General features: G+C 43.5%; 1 protein-coding gene across 1 annotated transcript in view; it reads right to left on the bottom strand.

Moving 5' to 3' along the window:
* CELF4 (CUGBP Elav-like family member 4) overlaps nucleotides 1-22642 on the bottom strand; it is a 667347-nt gene extending 644705 nt beyond the window's left edge. Inside the window, exon 1 of the mRNA XM_083151898.1 lies at nucleotides 22182-22642. Coding sequence (XP_083008024.1) covers nucleotides 22182-22518 — 337 coding nt within the window. The 5' untranslated portion in view covers nucleotides 22519-22642. The remainder of the gene's footprint in view (nucleotides 1-22181) is intronic.
* Nucleotides 22643-23374: the final 732 nt, after the last annotated feature.

Below are 23374 nucleotides of genomic sequence, written 5' to 3'. Positions count from 1 at the left end.
AATGGGATATACTGTAGGAATAAAAACATCCAGGTTAGCATACATACGGCACTCCGACATTAATACTGTCCACAAGAGAATTGGTTGACGGGAGGTGCTGACGCATTTGTCATGTGACTTAAAACATTTTAACAGTCTTGGCGCTATACAGTTAGTTTATAAAAGATGCTTTAATACTATGTTTAAAGTCATTACGCTGTTTAAATGCTTTAACCCTTTAAATGCCAACAGCTCTGTGAGATATGTGCAAAATATATCCGCTAACAATCCCAGCGTCGCTCACATTTGTTATATAAATTCAAATAAAAAATGTTGTGTAAAAATAGATAACATTTCCTATTTAAGGTAACATTACAGGTCATTATGAAAGACGTTTGCTAGCCAATTTACGTTTAATCGCCAAACTGAATCACCCCCCCCCCAAAGTGAGCACTTGCCCCTGTTTCCAGCATTCACCTGTACCAGAGTTGCAGACACCTGGGAGAAGTTGTTTGGGAAAGTTTGGCCCCTGGATGAAGCGAATATCTCTGCGCATATGATTTCCTCCGTGATACAGAACGGCGGGGAACCACTCTGACGTTTCATGGCCGATTACACAGCACAGTGTCCTGCAATTATCCAACTACTGTATGTGGTATACTGTATGTAATAGGGTCTGGTTTGCTGCATGTGCGCGTTGCATAGTTTTGATAGGGGGCCACACCACTCCCATGTCTTATTACTAACCTTTCTGGAGTTCTGGCACTGCAGCTGGGGCAACAATCACAGCCAAAATGTCCGTCGTGCATGGCCCGTAGTGAAACCAGGTATGTGCCTGATTGCACTGTGGGGTAATTCTTGTTATGTGCCGATGCTGCAAATCAGGACATTATTTTCTGAAGCCCCGTACACATTACGTAAAAGCAAAAGATATTGCTGAGGGCGTCCGGAGCAATATCTTTTACTATATCTTCTAGTGTGTAAATTGGTAACGATTGTATGCTCCAGCATGTCCTTAACCAGCCCCGCTGCCTGCTGAACATGCAAGTAAATGTGGCTATATAGTCAAACGACCCGCACGTTCAGCCCAGTAACGGTAACGTCGCTGAACGATATCGTGTTCAGACATCATTCAGCGTGTACACTCAATATCGGCGAACAGCAGTCGGTATTATTGACTATAATGGCACTTTGATAAAGGGGGCCAGAGAGCTCTGAAACGTTAGTGAAGAAGTGGTCTTCAGTCTCTTTATTTTGCGAGTGCCGCCAGTGGCGTAACAATAGCACCGCAGCACCCGCGGTCGCGGGGAGGCGCAGTATAAGTGTGGGCGCCGGGGGGCTGCGGTGCTATTGTAATAGTGGTGCAGACCGGAGATGGGATGCCTGTCAGCGCAGCGGTGGTCCCGGCTCCCGTCCCGGCTTCATTCTGATTATATGAAGAACGGACCATCACAAAATGTCCGCCCCCATATAGCAGACAGTTCTCTGAAACTGTCTGCTGTATGGGGGCGGACATTTTGTGATGGTCCGTTCTTCATATCATCAGAATGAAGCCAGGACAGGAGCCGGGACCACTGCAGCGCTGACAGGCATCCCAGCTCCCAACCGCACCGATCACATCCCGGCTCCCACCCGCATCGATGACAGCCGGACTCCAGGGTATGTAAGTATATATGTGATGGTGGTGGGGGGGGTGTAGGAGCAGATAGAGACTGGGGTGCAGAGTTTGTGGGCTAAAAACTGTCATAGCTCAAAATGAAAGTACATTGCAGAAGCCGTCATTTTGATAGTGTACTGTATGTATATATATATAGATATATCCTTTTGGCGATACTGCTAAGTGACACCTACTGTATATAACGTATATAGGGACAGTCAGATATACATACTCAGAATTTTAATCAGGCCAACTTCTCACATGAAATCCGGAGACGGCTGCGAGTATCTAGAAGCCGTTCCCATCGCGCTGTCTCAAGGTCTTGCAAGGAAGAAGCCTGTAAATAATGCAGCGTGCCAGAGGCTCCTGTACCCTCCTGTGATATCAGCTGGCGGACGCTGCAGTTACACGACGTCTGCCAAACCCGGCTCACACACAACAATAAATTGTATACATTATGAAGTGTAATGTGCATTATAATGCATGTTCCTAACTGGCTGGCCAGAGTTTATAAAAGGATTAGGAACCCCCCCGGGGCGCGCAGCTCCTTGTACTGTATCTCATTTCTTCCAAACTTTCCAAATGCGGACGTCGTTTTAAACTCAATTTTCCTTTGTGCCGCCTGATCCCTGTCTGTGCCGGCCGGTCTGGCAAATGTGCGAGATGCTTGTAAGTGTTTCCTATAGGGATTCGGCGCTAGTGAGGATCTGCTGGAGAAATGATCCATATTAAATTATTCTGAGACGGGAATACAAAGTGACGAGTGACTGACAGATTGTTACTGTATATTACACAGAATGACATCACGGTTGGCAGCGCGGAGCTGGTAGTGTGTGTGTGTGTGTGGGGGGGGGGGGTAAAAAACTGCGTTTGCCCCTGATGTTTGCACATTATCGCAAAACTATTTTGTTTCCATATCTGCCGCTCCAACAGCCAATCAAAAATCAATTGCCACCTGGACGGCCGTAGAACACTGAGTCACCAGCCGCACCTGCAGGATTTATTGGTTGTCCAGTATCCGCTATCGTCGTTGTCTTGCACTCGTTCCACCCTTTCCCTCATGGAACCGGCGAGGAAGCGGTCAGTGTAGGCGGTTGGAGCACTTGTAAGTCTTCTAAGCCCCTCGCTTTATTTCACAGTCACTTTGGGGGTTATTCTAGTCCATTCTTTCTGACAAAATCCTTCTTAGATGGACAAAACCATGTGCACTGCGGGTGGGGCAGATGTAACTTGTGCAGAGAGAATTAAATTTGGGTGGGGTTTTTCTTCAAAGTGAGATCTATATTGAAGTGTAAAATCATGCAGTCAGTATTTTCCCTGCACAGAAACAAAATAACTCACCCAAATCTAATTCTCTCTGCACATGTTACATCTGCCCCCCTGCAGTGCACATGGTTTTGTCCATCTAAGAAGGATTTTGTCAGAAAGAATGAACTAGAATAAACCCCTTTGTCTCATCCGTATCCAATCACAGCCTGAATATTCCTGGAAACCAGACGTGATTTATTTGACGCCTTTTCCTAGTCATGCAGTTTAATGCAATTCAGTGCAACTAAGCTAGGGATCTGTATCTTTCTCTCCCCCCCCCCCCCCCTTTAACTAGGAATATATGCAAAATAAACTAAAGATTTATCGTCGCTGAATAGGGAAAGAAAAAACATCATTTATAAAGGAATTTGTTTGCAGATAAGGCTGTCTCCACCATGTCAGACGTCTATAGTGCCGATTGATGACTTTGGCGTATAGATGTGGTTAAGCAATGGGCCTAATTCATGCTTGCACACCATGTGGCGATTATTGACAGACTGCGTATGTGCTGCGAAGCGATTGTCAGGAAGTGACCGTAGTCCAGAGAAACGCAATTGCATTGGTGTACAAACATGAATTAGGCCCAATGTGCGCCGTCCTAAGGGGCTCTGTTCAAGTGGTAAAAACATACAGGGCGTTACTCAATCCCTGCCGATATTTTAAATAGGGAAATAGCGGCGGGCGTCTATTCGATACCGTCTTTCCCGCCAGCATTGAAGAGGCATTTTGACAGAATGCACCTGAATTTAAAAGCCCTGTTTTGCTGAGAATGGCCCTGGATTGGTGATACCATTGCTGTATCTCGACAATTCACGGCCGCATACCCCTCAGGCCGGTCATTGAATCACATCTGCCGATAAACAGGTGAGCGGGCCGAGGAGGGGCCAGGGTCATGAATGTCTGGATGTCCTGACAGCCGTGACCCAGGACTGAATGCCCCCCATAATGTGTGATTTTACCGCCAGGCTACATTTTTATCGTGTGGACAAAAGTATGAAAAATATTTGTTTATAAACATCCGTTATGTTTTTTTGTCTTTGTGCAGATAATGACACCCAGTTTCTGATCCAGAGGAAGCAACGGACCTTTCAGTGGGGAGCAATGCTCCCTACGCTCCCTAGATGAGGTAAGTCCCCCACCATTGATAATGCTGCGTTTTCATAGGGGTAAAAATTCAGAGGCTTTTAGCACAAACATCCTTTCATGGAGGCTGCTCTAGAAAAGCACAATGATTGTCACACTACAAGATAAAGTAGAAAGAGATAAAGTATCAGCCAACCATCTCCTAACTGTCACTTTTCAAACACTGGGGCAGACGTATTAAGCCTTAACAATAGATAAATGCCAGGGTGATAAAGAGAGATAAACGTCCAGCCAATCACCTGCTAACTGCCATGTTACAGGCTGTGTTTGAAAGAAGTCAGTTAGCAGGTGATTGGCTGGACGTTAATCTTTCCTTATCACCCTTGCATTTATCTATTGTTAAGGCTTGATACATCTGACCCAATCCCTGTAACATGGGGCAGATAAAATCTCCAAATAGTATATTTTTTTAATTCTACAACCAATACCGAATCACCCCCTGCTTTCTTTGAAAAACAGCTAGCTCAGCCCAATTCAAAGAATTGAACAGCTAGCTATTTTTCAAAGAAAGTTTTGTATTTTTTATACATATAATATATATATATTCCCTTGGTTTCCAGAAATTCTTTCTAGAGCTGTGGCAGGCTCCGTTTCCCGTGCAGCAGCTGGGTTGTATTTAATTTAACACCATTTACAATTATTATTTTTAACAGCGCCGGATACAAGAGCGTGGTGGTACCCTTGTGGTCCACCACTCTCTATCCCCTTAAATTGTTGAGCACCCGGAGGAACCCCACGCAGGCACAGGGAGAATATACTCCACACAGTTAGGGCCATGGTGGGAATGGAACCCTTGACCTCAGCGCTGTGAGGCAGTAACGCCGTCCGTGCTTCCCAGAACTATAGGTCTGTTATCAGTGGCATCTGCATGTATTTACACTGAGTCTTTTATGAACTAGCGCCATGTGCTACTGTATTTTGCAGAGTAAACCCTATGTTTGCAGAACTGTGTGTATATTTGCATTGGATGGGGGTTACTGTATTTATACTGTGGCATAGAGGTAATGATTTGTAGCATGCACGGAATCTGCAACAACAGGATATCTGCAGAAATAGACACATCGGTTATCAGGACAGGTATCGGTCATATCGCCTGGTTGTTGCTGAAAGCCGCACATTGGGGACGAACCACACACAACACCCCCACATCCACGTGCCCAAACAATGCACCTGTCCCTCTCCATCACGCAGTACTCCCGCAACAAGCCACACCAACTAATCACTCTTTATACCAACAAAACAACCAACAGTGTGAAGAGCGCCCGTATGTATATATATATATGTATGTGCGTGTGTGTGTGTGTGTGTGTGTGTGTGTATATATATATATATATATATATATATATATATATATATATATATATATATATATATATATATAGTACATTTCTCTCTACACTAAGAAATACACGGTGCGCCGCAATGGGAAAGTGACAAGGATTTTAGTCAGACATAATTGATATTTGAAATAAAGCGATTTTTTTTTTCAAAAAAATGACAATTTAAAAGCACATTAGCATCCTCCATCCGCACATAAACTATAAAAATAAAATAACGGTAGAAGAAAAACAAAATCTTTCATTAATTTAATACACATTGGAGATGAAGTACAGCGGCAGCGCTAATTGTATCAGGAAGTGAGAGGCTGTGAGGCCTTCAATGCATTCACATGTACAGTGTACAGTATCTGCTGCTCGATTCATCTTCCTGCCTCACGCTCATTACTGAGTGTACTGGCGGTCAGCTGTACCTTCCACCGAGAAACGAGTGCTGGGCCTTTGTAGGCTGCATACATTGTAGCATTTCCAATGATGCCCTTAATCCCAACTAGTGTTCTATATATGTTTCTGCCTCCCCAAAAGGAATGTAACACATATTGAACAATCCAAGGGTGGGTGCAGATGGGCGATTCTGCCATGTTTTGTTTTCAGCTGTAATTCTCTATGCGTTAGCGCCGATAAGAGCTGCCCTTTGGGATCACCGCCGGGCCTTTCGTTCTGTGAATATACCGCCTCCGCCATCATTGTCATAAGACCATAGCGTGACATTCGCAATGCGACATAGACGGAGTTTCCCGATAATTGCTGAACTGTGAAATAATCTGTGTGTGGGCCCATTACCGAATCAGGCCCTCGCTCATCTGCCCTGACTGGCGGGAAGATTTTAGCCTTAATCTATCCTATTATAGTGGTCATTGGGACTGATGTGTGTAATAAAAGGTATACGCCACCTGGCCGACTGCTGGCCCACCCCGGTGCCCGAACCCCTTCACTAGCGTGCGAGGGAATGTGTACATGAACACATCCCCTCCCATAGATGACTACCGAATGATTGTTCTCCCCTTCGGTAATAAAAGTCGGGCTATACACTGAATTTGCGGTGAGCCTTGACGTCCTGTGATGTCAGCCACACAGCACCCGCTCAGACGCTGCTCGGCTGTTCCCGACCCCAGCGTTTGGCCTGCGCAGCGTGACAGTAAGAGGTCACGATGCGCAGGCAACTCTGCCCAATCTGCTGCCACCATTCTCCTGCTCCTACCTGCCTGGCCATCCCATCTCATGTGCCCGCCCACCCCTTCTCCTGCGCCCACCTCTTCTCCTCCTGCGTCCATCTTCCCCTTCTTCTCCTGCACCTGCCCACCCCTCCTCCTGCTGCTGAGGATACATTGCACGCGCCCGGAGGCACCGTGCACCTCCGAACCCACTGATGTTCCACTCCTGGTCGCCCGCCCGCTAATGTAAGTAAGTGTGCGGGTCGGCCGGTGTGAGGGTGGGTATGGGGACACGCCTGCTAACTAGGGATGCCAATCCCGGGATTGAGCATTTTTCAATCCCGGATTGCAGGATTGAAAAATGCCCCGGGATTGGCATCCCTACTCCCGGTCATTTCGGGAGGGTAGCCAACCCTGCTGGGAGTTGTAGTTCCCACCATTTGGAGATTCACTGGTAGCCAGCCTCTGCAATAGCCGATAGTGATATTAATCTGTAATATCAATCCTCTGCCAGGTAAAGCAGCATTGCTCATGTCCACTTCTAATGAATGTAATTCCATATACAGTAGATAAGACTGGCGCGGACGTTCCGGGCGCTGCGGACAGGGATTATAAAGTGGAGTCTGATGGAAAGTGCATGGAACCTTGAGAACATTTACTGGGGAAAGCAGTTTATGTGTAGAGAGAGACAGCCACCGGGCACTGCCACACGCCTGGATGCTGATTACCTAAAGATTATATTGATGATGTAATAAAAAATCACTTACTCTGTTTAGCTGCACTGGGGCAACCAGACAGAGATTAGAGGAAATAAAGTCAGGGAGAATAAATAATAAAAGCAGTGGGAGACTGCAGAGCGGCCTCTGCTCAGCGCATCACCTCAGACAGGGCGGCAGGCCCAGTGGCGCTGGTACCATGGATCGGTACTGACATACATGTCATTCATTTCATTTTCTCTGATTTCATTTGGAATCTCTGCAAAAAAGAAGTAGATGAGAGGCGTATTTGTTCTACAGGAAGGAGTGGCAGATTGCTGTCTCGGAACACGACTCAGAGACAGAAAGCTTCTCTGACAACCAAGGAAGGTAACATAGCTTCTCTGACAACCAAGGAAGGAAACAGACCTTCTCTGACAACCAAGGAAGGAAACAGACCTTCTCTGACAACCAAGGATAGAAACACAGCTACGCTGACAACCAAGGATAGGAACACAGCTTCTCTGACAACCAAGGAAGGAAACATAGCTTCTCTGACAACCAAGCAAGGTAACATAGCTTCTCTGACAACCAAGCAAGGTAACATAGCTTCTCTGACAACCAAGGAAGGAAACAGACCTTCTCTGACAACCAATGATGGAAACACAGCTATGCTGACAACCAAGGATAGGAACACAGCTTCTCTGACAACCAAGGAATTAAAACAGACCTTCTCTGACAACCAAGGAAGAAAAACAGACCTTCTCTGACAACCAATGATGGAAACACAGCTACGCTGACAACCAAGGATAGGAACACAGCTTCTCTGACAACCAAGGATAGGAACACAGCTTCTCTGACAACCAAGGATAGAAACACAGCTTCTTTGATAACCAAGGAAGTGATCACAGCTTCCCTGACAACCTAGGAAGTGATCATAGTGTCTCTGACAACCAAGGAAGTGATCATAGCTTCTCTGACAACCAAGGACAACCAAGGAAGGGAACATAGCTTCTCTGACAACCAAGGAAGGGAACACAGCTTCTCTGACAACCAAGGAAGGGAACACAGCTTCTCTGACAACCAAGGAAGGGAACACAGCTTCTATGACAACCAAGGAAGGGAACAAAGCTTCTCAGACAACCAAGGAAGGGAACACAGCTTCTCTGACAACCAGGGAAGTGAACACATCTTTTCTGACAACCAAGGAAGTGCGCAAAGTTTATCTGACAACCAAGGAAGTGCGCACAGTTTATCTGACAACCAAGGAAGGGAACACAATCTCCAAAGCAACTGCGTTCAGCTACATAGAGCGTAATAATACAAACTCTGGGGCTCATTGAGCAGCAAATTAGGCCCCTCTGTCGCTGGTACGCACAGGTGCTAGTGTGCATGTGCTGACCCCCCGCAGCGAGTGCCTTTGGCAAGATTTCCACTCGCCGGGGGTGTTCACACATTGATTGGCAGCCAGGGGGCGTTTCATGGGCAAAAGTGGTGGGCGGGCCCATAGAAATGGTGGACGGGGCCCATGGAATGTAGACATTACCCAGCCTGCTCGGGTCACATGACGTTAGCGCCCACCCCCAATTCATACAACGTAAGTCCTGGGCGACCTTTCAACTGCAAACGGGGAAAAAATCAATCAATGGTGAGTAACTGAAGGATGTTTCATCTGCGCTGGTGCTTGTATAAGCGTACACATGCGCTCGCAGCGTAGGGAGGGGATTTGGGTGAGGGAGGGGGGGGGCGTACGTTGCCGTGGTGGCGTTAACCTGCTCGCTAGACTCCGAATACATGCAGCCGTGCGAGCCGGTCTGAATAAGACCCTCTGTGACCGGTTGCAGTCCTGCCAGACTGACACTTTCCACAGGATATACGGTTACAGTTTTGTTACCCATCTAAAATGAGAATATGTTGTAATGCTTAACGATCAGTGGGAGATATATTGTGTATAAACATCCTGAGGAAATGAAACGATTGTAGGGATTTTTTTATTTCTTTAAAATGATTATTCTACATGAATTATTTCACGATCAATACGCACCGAAATTACAATTTATTTTTTTTTTTTAATATTGCCAATTTCTGACTGAGTACAGGCAGAGGAAGAGCGTTCAGGTAGATCAGCGACGCCGGTACTGCTTGGTAGCCGGTTGGGCGCACTGGGGACCGTCAGGAACGGAACTGGGATTTCGTGCAGAGGATTGGTTTTTTTTGTGCTGTGTGTATGTTTATAGGGGATGGAATGGGTGTTATATGGAAATTGAGTAAGATGGGGGTGTGGTTTGGACTGATCGGGGGTGTGGCCTAACATGTCCCAACTGACTTGCTGACTGGTGTAGGTGTTTATTCAGTAAGACTTGGAAAGAGATAAAGTGGAGAGATATACAGTAAAGTACCGACCAATTAGCTTCTAATTGCTCTGGCTGTGTAAGAACGCAGGTTGAAATTAGACATCTTCTTTGGGCCTCTCTTCTGGAATCAGACCCCCATAGAGGAAACCATACCGTGGGCTGAACCAACAATCCCCAATGTAAAGCCTACTAAATAAATAAAATGGAACTGAACTAGTGCACAGTAAGCTGTGATTTTCGCAGGTTACCGAGCTGATTAGAATCACCCTCTTAGTTGGTTTACGATTAGAGAATCATCCAATGTTTGGTGGATTTCTGACATGGAATCCTGCAGTGAGATTGTTACTGAATTCTGCATCGGAGCCACTTGTCGGAAGGAAGAGTCATTGCGATGGCTTTGCAAAAGCAAGTCAAGAATCTATGGGTCAAATTACATTAAATACTACAGATGGAGCCTTCTTCAGCTAGCCATCTCTGGATAGCCTTGGTGATCCATGGCTCCCCAAGGCCCATTGTTCTCAGCTGCAATACAATACATAGAACAATACAGTAGGGGATTAGCATAGGATTAAGTCCGACATGGCTCACTTAATCCTATTAAAGGGCTAGATGAGGATGGCGCTATCTGTATATAAGGCCCTTTTGTAGCCGCACGTGAGGTTCTCTGCGCATTTCTGACAATTGCAGTGCAGAAAACCTCCTTATTTGTGCTCCCACCTCTAAAGTACGAAGCGCATTGTGTGAGTCTACAGAAGGACCTTGGATATAATTGAATCAGCGCCCATGAACCAGTGCAATGTTACAAGTCGTGGGAGCCGTATGATTGCTTCTTTGTTGCAGCGTTGGCAAAGCGAATGTCTGTTCTTATGGAAAACACCTGTAAATAATTATGCTCACCTATCGCTGTATCTGTAACATCTATCTGCTCGACTCAATTACTCCCTCTCTTGGTCTAAAATTAGCTCCCCCCTTCCGTACCTGACACTTTAATTGCTGATGTGTTTGTGTGCAGCGTTAGCCATCGGCAGATATGATAACTTTGAACCGAGCTTCAAAGATGTAAACAGGCGTTTAATGCATCCTTCAGAGCGACCAAAGTCAGACGTACCGGAAAGGCCTAGCTGCTGCCAAAACTAATATATTATATGCTGAATACCTAATCGGGTCTGTAACGGGCGATATAGACAGGATGAGGGGGTGGGGGGTTTAATGTAAAATAAAGTGCTTTTGTCACCTTTCAGGTAAATATTTTCCCGCTGAAGACTCAAAATTGTTTCCAACGAGGGTCCGGATGTGGCGATGCATACATGGGACAATGGACAAGTATTGTGCGTTCTGTCACAACGAAATGACCGATACCTTGCACTCGAGTGCGTTGAATGCGCTACTGTTCAGAATAAGTGATTCAGGCATCTATTTACTGAGCCGTGGAGAGAGATAAAGTGGACGGAGATACAGTACCAGCCAAACAGCTCCTAACTGCCATGTTACATGTGTTTTAAGCATGACAGTTGGTTGATTCTTTGGGGTCAATTTGCTATCATGGGAGTTCTGTGGAAGATGGGAGGTTGCCCATAGCAACTAATCTAAGCACTTTTTTCAATCAGGAGGGCACATTATATATTAGAAATTTACATTAGAACCAAAAAAAACCCCAACATATATAAAACACTAGGATTACGCCCATTAAACGTTGTTATACTCTTCTATGCCCATTATATATTCTTTCGTAATGACAATTACACATTATGGCACACACTGTAACGCCTCGTACACATTATACCACACGCCATGATGCCTATTACACATGATGGCACACACCAAAAGTTCTCAGCGGCATGTCAGCACCTCTCATTGACACACACATACTGTATACCAGTGATGGCTAAATTGGCACTCCAGCTGTTGTTGAACTACACATTCCAGCATGCCTTACTACAGCTTTGCTATTTGGCCATGCTAAAACTGATGCAGGGCATGCTGGGATGTGTAGTTCAATAGCAACGGGAGTGCTAAGGTCAGCTATCACTGCTGTATACACGGGATGTGGTCAGCAGGTGGACAATACATAGGTCAAAAGTCAATAGGTTGACCGCTATTGGTCAACAGGCCGCACGCTGACATATTAAAAATGTGGACATACCTTAGGTCGACATGGGTCAATAGTTTGACATGGGAAAGGTTGACGTGACAACGGTCGACATAGAGGGATACAATAATAGTGTGCCCATTCAAGGGGACGTGGTACAGCCTCACCCTCCAATAACCGACATAAACACAGGAAGAACATGCAAACTCCACACAGTTATGTCTTTCCCTAGAATTGAACCCAAGACCTCAGTGCTATGCGGCTGCCCCTTACCCGGCCCACATAGCAATCACACGTTTCACAAGCACTCTTTGTATAGAGAACCTCAGAGTCACCTCTCACTGGAATCACCAAGAGGAATCTGCGGAACATCAGAACAAACAAATGGCAGCAATAAAATACAAATGATCTGTCATGAGGGAGATATATGCGTACGGGGATACCTTGTAAACCAGGCACCGTGAGCAAGATAGTTAAATGCGGAACTATAGATTTTTCCCTTTGCCAGTGAGATGTAGATATCACTTAACAGTTCATTATATTGGGAGAGATTTATGCCATCTGCTTTATTATACTTTTGCGCGTCTCGCCATCTTACTATGTGTGTCGCCCACTCTGCCTCTCTGCAGTCATCCATCTGGTGTGATACCCAGCAATATCACATATGGCGGGGACAATCTTTAATAATGATGGATACATCTGCACTTAAGTCTCTCCGAAAAAGCCAACTGCAACTTTGTGCTGCTTGGCTGCGCCCGCAGAGAGAGAGAGTGACCTGTCCGTAATGACAGCGGGCGCATCTAGGCTCTTGTGTAGAGTCGGAAGTCTTAGGTCTTCTCCAGATCTCCAATGAAGCTTTGTTCGTTGGATCTGGCTCTGTGAGAAGCAGATAAAAGGCATCTTTAAAAGGCCTGACTTGTTCCCGTGTCTCTTCATGTCCCTTTTGTGTGCGGCGAGGTCGTTGATTATTTTCCTATATACATGTCATTTTCAGCCCGAGACGTCTCCATGGAACTACAGAGGCATTGCGTTGGCTTCTAGTGAAATGCTTGAATATCCTACACTGACCCGTCGTAGAGACGGCTCAGCTCTTCCAACATAGAGACCAGCGGCTACAAAAGATATTTCATGTTTGTATTAACCCTCGGGACAAACGCTAATGTCATGAAAGGGATCCGGATGGGTCACAGACAATAGGCGAGATGTACTAAAAGTGGAGAGTGATAAAAAACCAACCAATCAGCGCCTACCTGTCATTTTCCAAACAAAGCCTGTAACATGGCAGTTAGGAGCTGATTGGCTGGTGGTTTATCATTCTCCATTGAATCACTTCCAGCTTAGTACATCTGGCCTTATGTCTAGGTAGACAGTCAGACAGACAGATGAAGCCTCTCTCATCTGAGCGGCTTCCGAGACGCTCCCGCACCCCATCCTCAGCAATGGACGCTGCGAGCATCCCACATGCTCGCCACGTTCGCCGGCTCGCCTGCCAACAGCATCCGCCAGACACTGTTATCTGGTGCGTTGTCGTCACAAAAAAGGTGCACAGGTCAAAAATGACAAAATGTTGACTTGCACATGGTCGACATTGACATTGTCATTGATACTATGCACCAGGTCGACGTCGACATGCCAATAGCTGACTCCTGAAGAAGTCGACATGAGAATTTTTCACGATTCATGTTTCCATTTTTGGACTTTTTCATGCTTACCCATCTGCCTTGGACTCCGATTGTGAATGGTAAACTGTGCAGTGCGCCGCGGTAGTTGGCTACACTAACGGAGAGCGTCCACCAGCTCAGGTGTCCACAACAAACAAACCATGGAAAAACTCACGTCGACCTGGGAGTGATAATCTTTTTCCATGTCTAAATGTTGCTGGTGTCGCTCTTTTGTCACTTTCGACGGAGTGCCTGTCAAGCCTTTGTCAATGCCAAGGGGTACATTTACTAAGATTGGAGTTCTATGGGCAACCAATCAAATGATATCTATTATGTTCAAGAAGTGATAAATAAATAAGAAGTTGAATCCGGGTGGTTACTACTGGCAACACCACATCTTCAATAGAACTCCCATCCCAGTAAATTTAGCCCCTAGTACCCGTCGGCCTGTAAGCAAATACCGCACCCATCACAAAATAGTTAATTTGCAACTTGATGCATCGTAGAGATAAGAAAAAGCAAATATATTATATAAAAATGAGAAATATTCTCCAGCTGTCCTTTGCCTGTGCTTCATGTGAAATAATCAGATGATATAATATGCATTTAGTCTGCGTCTTATCTGCTGTAGAACATACGTGATCAGCCTTCGACTGTACATGCGTGCACAATAGCACATGATAAGGCAGCAACATCTCAGCATGCTAACGGCGTATAAATAAATAACAGTAGCATTTAAATGTACGGTAGAGAATAATTCATATGGTTTTAAGGCCCTGTCAGACCTGGCACTTGGCAATTTAACCCAGAGACCACAGAGCAGCCTGTTCCTGTGACTGTATGTATCACAGGATGCTTTGTCCTGGTGATATTTCATCAAATTCCAGCAGCCGCTGTCTCTGTGTGCCCGTCCGCTGGCAAATGCCATCCTCTGTAATTCCTTTACAGATTATTACAAATGCAAGTTAAGCCTGTGTATGTCGTATCATTCCATTCTCAGTCTTGTTCAGGACATGTTTAATCTGGAGATCACGAAGACCACCGACCTGGCGTCAGACTCATCGAGAAAAGCTACGGTGATGGGTGGCAAAATTAAAAATCAGTGCCCAAGTCTGTCTCTTAACCCTTTGAGTGGCAAGTGAGTTTGTCAAAATAGGTGTGAAAATTGCCAGGCAAACATTTTTATCCATCATAATGACCTGTTCCCTTATATAGGAAATATAATCTGTTTTTACACAACATTTCTAATTTGAATTTAAATAACAAATGTGAGCCGCGCTGGCATTTTTTTGCAGATAATTTGCACATCTGTCACAGAGATGTTTGGCACTCAAAGGGTTAAATCCTATTGTTTTATCCCATATATACATTTTATATAGATAAATAGTACATCCCGTACAGTAGGACCTTGTATTCCATAATATCATTGAAATATTGCTAACTAATAACTTATTTCTAAGTGCAGGTCATAGCCATTCCAGCGAATCAACCGGTTAAACTTTGGCACGCCTTCATTTAGGATACCCTTTTATTTGGAGGTGTAGCTTTTAATACCTGGAGAAATCAAATTAATTATTAATTCGATTTCAAGTAAACTTACATTGAAAAGAAAAACCAAGTATATATTGTGTATTACAGCCAACTGTTCTGTTTGTTTTATGTTATGTTTTGTTTATAAAAAAACAATTCTGCCCACTCCGTAAAGGCGAAAGCTACTGTTGCCTGTGCTCTTATCGGAGTCTCGCTATAAAAAAGTATTCGATACTTGTATTTTGTACCAAGAATCTCAATGTTAAATAAAGTTATCCAGAGTATCAGCTGTTCAGAATGTTGATAAGGCCGTCTCCCGAAAATCAGGACGGAAACATCACCCTGTCCCCAGCATATAGCCAAAGCACAGTGTGCCGCAGGTGAAACCACCCAGACTGCGCACGTTACAAATATCAAATTGATTAATGCATGTCAGCTCCTAAGACATTGGTCCTCCTCGATCACTCCAAGCTACAAAGTTTATTTGGTAGATTGAATTTTCTTACCCTTATATTCAAAAAGAAAAAGAAAAATGCATTTACGGTATCTTTTTATCAATGTCCCTTGGATTGATTATTATTATTTTTATTTTTTTGCAATTTATTGTTTTGTTTTATTGTTCTTTTAGTTGTCTTGATATACTTTTTCCAAAGACCCGCCGGCATTTGGGTTAATGCAGGTAGTCGGAGGTCTGGGAGCCAAAGACTAAAATTCCCAAATCGAAAGAACTTTCTCAAGTCAAGTCCATTGCCGTCTTTAATAGTATTTAATTTACAGAAATACAGCATTAGGTTTTACTGTATGTTATCCCCACACGAGAAAGTTCAGCCACAATCTAATGTCATTTTGGCTTTGTATCGACTAACCACAATATTGATGAGATGAATAATGTATACAGTACTGTATCTGTAGTGTGCACTCTCCGTGGTGCTGAACCTTGCACACTGCATGGCTGTCAAGTCTCTTAAAGGCGTATTGATAGACTCATTATTGAGTGTTCCCTATGATTTTAGTTGTATAAAATTTCCTAACCTTGAAACCTCCTCATCTTGTAACCTTCATTTTTCGTTATTGTTAACATGGAGCTATGACCCCTTTAGAATCTATCACATTGCCAACTGAAGCATCCTGGACAGGGGGCTTTAGAAAACGCTTTGCAATATATCTTGTGACAGGCGTCATTAGGCTGGGGGTGGGAAGGCAGGAGAGAATTGTATCGGCATGTGCACCTTGCACAGACGTTGCTGCGCATCATTCTGATAGTCCGCTGGTTTGTTGCCCCCCCCCCCCTCTCTGAGTTATGGGACTGTGGTCCGGGATTAGTCATTAGAAAGGTAGGGCGATAGGTGGGAGGTTTGGGGCACCTGCGGTCTGCTTTCCAAGAAAAGATGACAAGGAGTGACAATGCAATATGCCGGAAGTGTTGGTAATGAAAATGGTCCTAATATATGGAATGACCCCTACAAGTGCCATCATTTTTATTATTCTTATATTTATACTTTGTATTGAAAGTCAAATGTTATCATATGTGTATGTATGTGTGTGTGTGTGTGTGTGTGTGTGTATATATATATATATTTGGATCAACCAATAACTACGACACTTTTAGTGAAATAAATAAAATATGTAAAGGGATTTCCAGTAGAAATGCCGAAAAAAAAAAAAAAAATAAACATTAGGGAACAAAAACATTGCAGTCGTATTTGCATATACAGAGCTATACTTTCTCAGTAATTATTGTCATTTTTAATAACAATTATCATTAGCGGCAGCACCGTAACAGCCTGCCGAGTAAGGCTACTAACACCAAATAATTCCCGTCCGTTAGACGTACCCTACGCGCGACATATTAGATATTTACAGGTAGCAGTAACAGCCAGGTACACCTGCATAGGGTCCTACAGCGATCACACACAACCAGTAACGCAGCTGGGAATTATTTACTTGCCGGATATAATTCCCTAGATTACATATTTTGAGACCCCTGTAGAACTCATTTGTGGGGAATATGTTGAATTTAAGCAATGCTTAGAGCACCCAGAACTTCTGTCTTCTCGCCATATAAGTCACCGCTACTAATCCTTCAGCAATGTGACAGGTTCGGTCTGATGGATGCCACCATGTGGTTGCAGCAGCATTTCAGTCAATAACATCCGATAAGTGCACTTTCTGCCAGGAGATCATTTGTACGTATAATGGGGGATATAAAAATATGACACGCAATAATCCCGGTAAAATAAATATTTTGACAAATGTTTTAAAGGAATGATAAGATCGTTACAAGGAGGGTGCAGCAGAAAAATGAAAAAAAAAAACCACCTCCCCCCCCCCCCAAAAAAAAAAAAACACAAAAAAACCCCTCAACGATGGAATGTAGGATAACAACATGAAAATCACTTGCAGCAGAACAGAGACTGGTCTATTAGTGATGTGATTTTATTGTTCTGCATTCACATGACGCCGGTTTTACCTCCTTAATCCATCGGAAAGGGCTTGGGCTCAGTGTTCTCATTTTTAAATCTGCTGTTTTACATATTGCACTCCCTAAGTCTCTTCCGTTCTGTGAAATGGAGCCAGATTTGACTCAGGTGACAAGTAATTAAAACGGAATTTATTGCATTCAAACATTAATGTGGCCATTTTACATCTGTCCAAAGCAATTTGCTTGAGTCAAAGTCAATGAAAGCCTCGTACTGGTTCAGTCCATTTTGATCATCCTCTGTCTTTAGCAATTATTTTGGAAACTCGTTGGTGGGGAAGTTTCCTAATTAAAGCTGCTCTTTAATACCTTCCGTAGTCCTGTGTACACACTAATGAGTGTGTACATAGTTCCAATACTTGCCTTGTCGTACTCACACATATTAGGGAGCGACAAACGATTACCGTATTATAGACACTAAAAATGTCCTGCCGGGATCGAAAATCAGGCCCAGAAGAATCCCAGTCAGAGATGTGTAGAACTACCCAGCCAAATACATTAATTTCCAAACCAGGTGCCACGTTCCACATTAACTAAGTATTCCGTAAGCCACAGTGTTAAAAATATAGAATAATAAAGGGAAACCTCTGCGCAGGGTTGCACTGTACAGCAGATTTCCGATGCTGCCCTTGATGCTATTCATTGACTAATCTGTTCTTTGGTTCCTTTTTACACTGCCCATCTAAGAGGGAACATTCACCACAAATGATTCCGCAATAGTTACAGTCATTTATTGTTTCTCCTGATAATACAACCCCAAGTTGGAGTTTTAATACCTAATTCACAAACCCAGAATCTACTGTAGGCCTTAGTGGGACCTTATATCTGAATTGACTCCAGCATCTCCAACAACACTGTAAACTTTTAATATCTGCCTCAACCATGTGTCATAAAGGTTTCGCCTGCGCAGAATCACAAGTGGCCAGTTACTGCATTGCCCCTGTCGCACTTTGCGTCTACATCTTTGTAATCATCGCTGCCGCCCACCTGCCGTGTTTTGCCTTAACCAATCTGTGCCGATTTCAGTTGGGATTGTCAAAATGTTAAAAAGGAAAAAAAAAATCATTACCTCCGAATTGGTTTTAAGGTGAGTTTTAGTGCGAATGAAAAAAAAAAAATTTATGCAGAACAAAAAGACCCTTCAAAGTCAGACTTTATCGCTTTTTACTTGTAAAGTGACCCCCGTATCTGCCATACCAGATCCTCGCCCCCTGGATGCCACTAATATCGTAAATCAACCGGCATTAATATAACCGCTCCCTGGCAGATTTATTGGTCAGACTTTCGCATCTCTGTGTACTCCCACCGGAATTAATATCCCACCCTTTTTACCCTTCATTTTTTGTACCTCGTCTCAGAATGAAAGTGCTCTCATCTCTTGGATCCGTCTTTGTAGTGAAATAACAAAGGCCACGACTATCTGGTCTTCGGATGCTAATCTACGTCTACAGAACGCGATGGGATATTACATTAACGCGCTCGGATTTTGCTGATACGTTTCGTCAGCGAGTTACAAGTTGTACATGCATATTCAGAGCCGTTAAACTGACAGGATAAAGAGCGCTATGGCAGATGTCTGCTGAATCTTTTGATTGTAATACATTACCGACCTAGCTTCGAAGCACGCATCAGCAATAAAACCTGACTCTGACTATTGTGAAGGTCCTATATTTAGATTACTATAATTGAAAATTATTATACTAAATACCAATTGAAATTGCCTTTTGAATAATTTTAAAGATAATGCATTGGCATATGACTACCCAGAGAGCAGTAACGCTTAGGTGTCTCAGTAGTGAGTTTCCAGGCTCACGACGGGAGAGAGAGAGAGAGAGGTATCTGGAGAAGAGGGAAGTTATGAATGAACCGCCTGGGCGCTTTAACCGTCATTAGATAACTGCAGTTGTGGGTGGGTCATTGACTATTTATCATTGGGAAACGGCAAACAAACCACAGAGACTATGGCCGGCTGATTATTGGCGTTCTGCGCAACGATGGGAGAACCCTGTCATCACTGGATAGGTGGCCTCATTTTGCTAATTGCAAAATTCCAGCAGATTAATCTTTAATTACAGTAACAATGATTAAGTAACGCACAGAATAGGAACATTGTGTCAAAACCACCTAAAGTGGCCTATTTGCAAGCCTGGATTAGTATTATTATTACTATTTTATTTTACTAATGAAAGGTAATTAGAGCCATTGGCGGTTGCTACAATACACCCACCTTCCGTAGCCCGAAGGAGGTGGTTTGGCCAGCCATGAATTATGTTCCTTTTCTCTATAAGATAGCGTGGGCTAATCCCTACTTAAGGCTCCCTGTATGGTCATAAACAACAAATAAACTCAACTCTCTAAACTCTGTAATGCACTCCGTGACGGTCTTAATTGGCAGCCTTGGAATGTGTGCTTTACCCAAGGTGGCTCCTCAAGAATACATCACCAGCTAATTAGCAGGCTATTAATCAATATTGAGCAGGATTAAATATATACCTTCCTGCACCATTAATGCACCTTTTGCAATTGTTGGCGTACATGATCCTCAAGTAGTAAAAAAAAAAAAGTTCGGAATATTTTAAGTAACAAAGAAAATCGAATACGGGTAAATATATAGATATATAATTTCACCCCATTTCTTGCAAATACCATTGATAAGATACTTTATGTTTTTACGGTCGGTGGTGGGTCCAAATAAAGGGCTTGAAGCCAAACTCAAGCCTCGTTCTTCATAGACTTGTCATGCTTAAACCTTGCAACAATTAATCACTAGGGGCAAGCAAGTAATTTTTTTTCTGTTCGCCCGAAGCACATTTTTATCAGGATTAGCTAATAAATCAGATACACCCCAGAATGAGTAATACGGGTTAGAACTGTTCTCAATCTAGGCAAAGCCTTTGGATAAAGTACTACGTTAGGGTCCATGCATTGTTCCACTTATACAGTTGCTCGGGAGCTGTCCGTCAGCACCAGCGGCTAAAACACATAACCATCTAACAAGGTTAACCCTCAGCATGAACACAATCCACTTCATTTTCTCGTTGGAACCCAATCGCTTGAAATCTCACAATGCCGTTCAGACAGTCTATAAAATACTTCCAACCTGCAAATGCATTATTGTAATCCATAAAATATATCAAATAATCCTTTTGGCACCAGTTATTATTGATCGAGGGGTAATTTCGGAAACATTCAGAATAAAAAAAAAAAAAAAAAACCTGTTAATTCTCAAGTGTGAAGGGAAAGGGCAGGTTACATTCACCTAACGTGAACGATATCAGATTTTATTCATGCATTATTTCTGGGTAATATCTCAGAACACCCAGGAGGTGTTTCTTTATATGGGCAATATGATATCTGTGCACGTTTTGTGGTAGAGTGTTGCGTTAGTCCGCTTACTGCTATTAATACAGATGGCCACAAGGTATATCAAACCTTGCAAGACCATTATACTTCCTCGCTGAGATTATAGCATGGATGATACCCGGGTTCCGATAAAATATAGGAACTTGCATTGCTGTCAAAGCCGGCCGTGAGGCGGTCAACAATTCCCACATGGTGGAGAAGCACAGTCAAGCTTTTACTGTTGTTCACAGCACATAAATAACATAGATCGCTTTTGTCTACAAACCAAATGCCATCATTTTTATTTTTCACTTTGAATAACTATCATTTGTCTTTATAAGTTCGCTACTTATTCTAGCCCTACAAAAAGATCTACAGAGCCACCATTTTTTTTTTATATTCCCGCATTTTTCCTGCAAATTTGCACTACTAGAGGTATAGTATACTCTGGATACACCAGCCTCGAATTTTCTTTCTTTCTAGATACAGACTACGGAAGTTCTATATTAAGAGAGGCCTTTACTCTGAAAGGCTGTCATTCCTTTCCAATTGTCTAGCAGTGCAAGAAAGTTATAAAATGCATGCAGTTGTCGAAAGATTGTGTATATGCTAAAATCCTCAGCCTGTCGGTGAGTCTGTGCAAGACAAAGTTAAAGAAAGGTGCCAGTTCAGCAGTGATTTTGCAGACAGCTCCCAAGCAGGCTCGGTCTAAATGAGCAAATAGTGACAAACTAAGGGACATTTAAAACAGTCAGTTCAGCACTAACTCATTGGACAGCTCCCTCCCCATCTCAGCAACCACAAAGTATGAGGGGATGTTAGTCATTCCAAAACCCTGCTCCCTGTTTTATTTCTTTACTCATTTTGTTTCTTACTCATTTTGTTACTTAAAAAAATATAAAAAAAAATAAAAAATGAGCAAATTATTCTAGTGAGCTGTCCATTATATTTAGCCTACAATTGCAATCTCAAATGTGAGCATGCAAAGTAATGGGGTTTATTGTACACATTATTCTCCTTCTATCCCCAAACCAGATGTGTAACAGCAGAGTAAATGGCTATTTAATGCTTTCGGATCAGTCCCAGCATTACAGACATCCCCCCCCCCCCCCTGCTTCTATCCCTTCCCCAGATGTGCAGTCCTAGAATAAGGAGAGATTTAAGCCTGTCATTTTATGCCATCTCTGTGCACAGAACATTTCTCCTATTCCAGATGTGTAGGATTGAAGGCTGCCGGCTTCAGCACCACAGACAGCTCCCATCCCTCTACCGGCTCGCACAGATGTGCAGTCACAAAGTTAAAGGGATGAGGGACGGGCAGTTCAGCACTAGGCTGTGCAGACAGCTCCCATCCCACTACAAGCCATGTTCCCCTACCTATTCGCAGAGCCCACCACCCCAGCATTCCCCTCCCCACACATGTGCAGGCAGAAAGTTAAGGAGGGTTTCTGACCTTTGTGCATGCCAGTGAACCTGTCCTTTAGCACGGTCAGCTCGTAGATCTTCCCGAACTCCTCAAACAGAGGCTTCAAGTCCTTCTCATCCAGATTGCGGGGGATCTGCCCAATGAAGAGCTTGATGGCATCGTGATCCTTCATAGGGATGGTGGATGTGCTCCCAGGACTGTGGTTTAATCCGTTCATGTGCCCGTTGGTGTTTGGGTTGCTGTGATTGCTGTTCAGGCTGCTATTGTCTGGTTGTCCGTTAGCTAACGTAGCCATCTTTATATACATAGAGGATCCTGTTGGCTTTTCTTTCTCTGACACGGGTTTTCGCTCTCTCGCACACATACACACTCTCCGTCTCCCCCTCTCTCTCCCTGCTCTGATCGGGATTTTTTTTTATACATTGAACAGACAGGATCTGTGTCCTTTCCGTTTAAACAGGCAGGGCCAGCTCAAGTCTCAGGCAGACTGAGGGGGGTGAGTGTAAGGTTTGTGTGCATTCTTTCCCTTCGGCACACACAGTCAAGAGCCATCAGCCCAGGCGCAGTGGTACCTTCCAACTAGCCCCTGCCTAGAAATATAAGCTAGTCAATCTCCATTGTGCCCAGTGAGCAGGGGGCCAACCAACCCTACATTTTACTGCAAGATTCCTCTTAACTTACTCTCCTATTTTTCATCATTTTTTATTTTATTTTTTGCAATTATTGTTCATACTTTTTATTATTATTATTTTTTTTTATTATCATTATTCAGCAATCTCGCGGAGATTTCTTGCTGCTTTTTTTTGTTGTTTTCTATGTTTTTTTTTTTTTTTTTTTAAACCTTCTTTTTTGATCCTTTAATAAAGAGAAGCCAGATTGAGTTGGACGTATCCCCAGGTCTAAGCGTGAACGTTGTCATCTCTCCCATCCTGCCTGAACACAAGAGCTCAGCTAAGGGCTGGAAACGACGCTTAGACAATCTAAGTATTAATCAGGCGTGTATATATATATACTGTATATATACTGTTTTGTGTTGTCTCTATAAATTAGTATATCTTATTTGTGTGTTTGTGTGTTTTGTGTTGCTATCAATGTCACAGCGATGAGCTTTTTTTCTATATTATACATATACACCTCTGCTTATATATACTGTGTGTATATATGTATACATATATATATATACATTAGCGAGGGGAAAGTAGAGGGTGTAAGGGGGGAGA

Source organism: Crinia signifera, chromosome 1, assembly GCF_055691185.1.
Source record: "Crinia signifera chromosome 1, ASM5569118v1, whole genome shotgun sequence".
Classification (NCBI taxonomy): Eukaryota; Metazoa; Chordata; class Amphibia; order Anura; family Myobatrachidae; genus Crinia; species Crinia signifera.
This window is presented reverse-complemented; position numbering and strand designations above follow the sequence as displayed.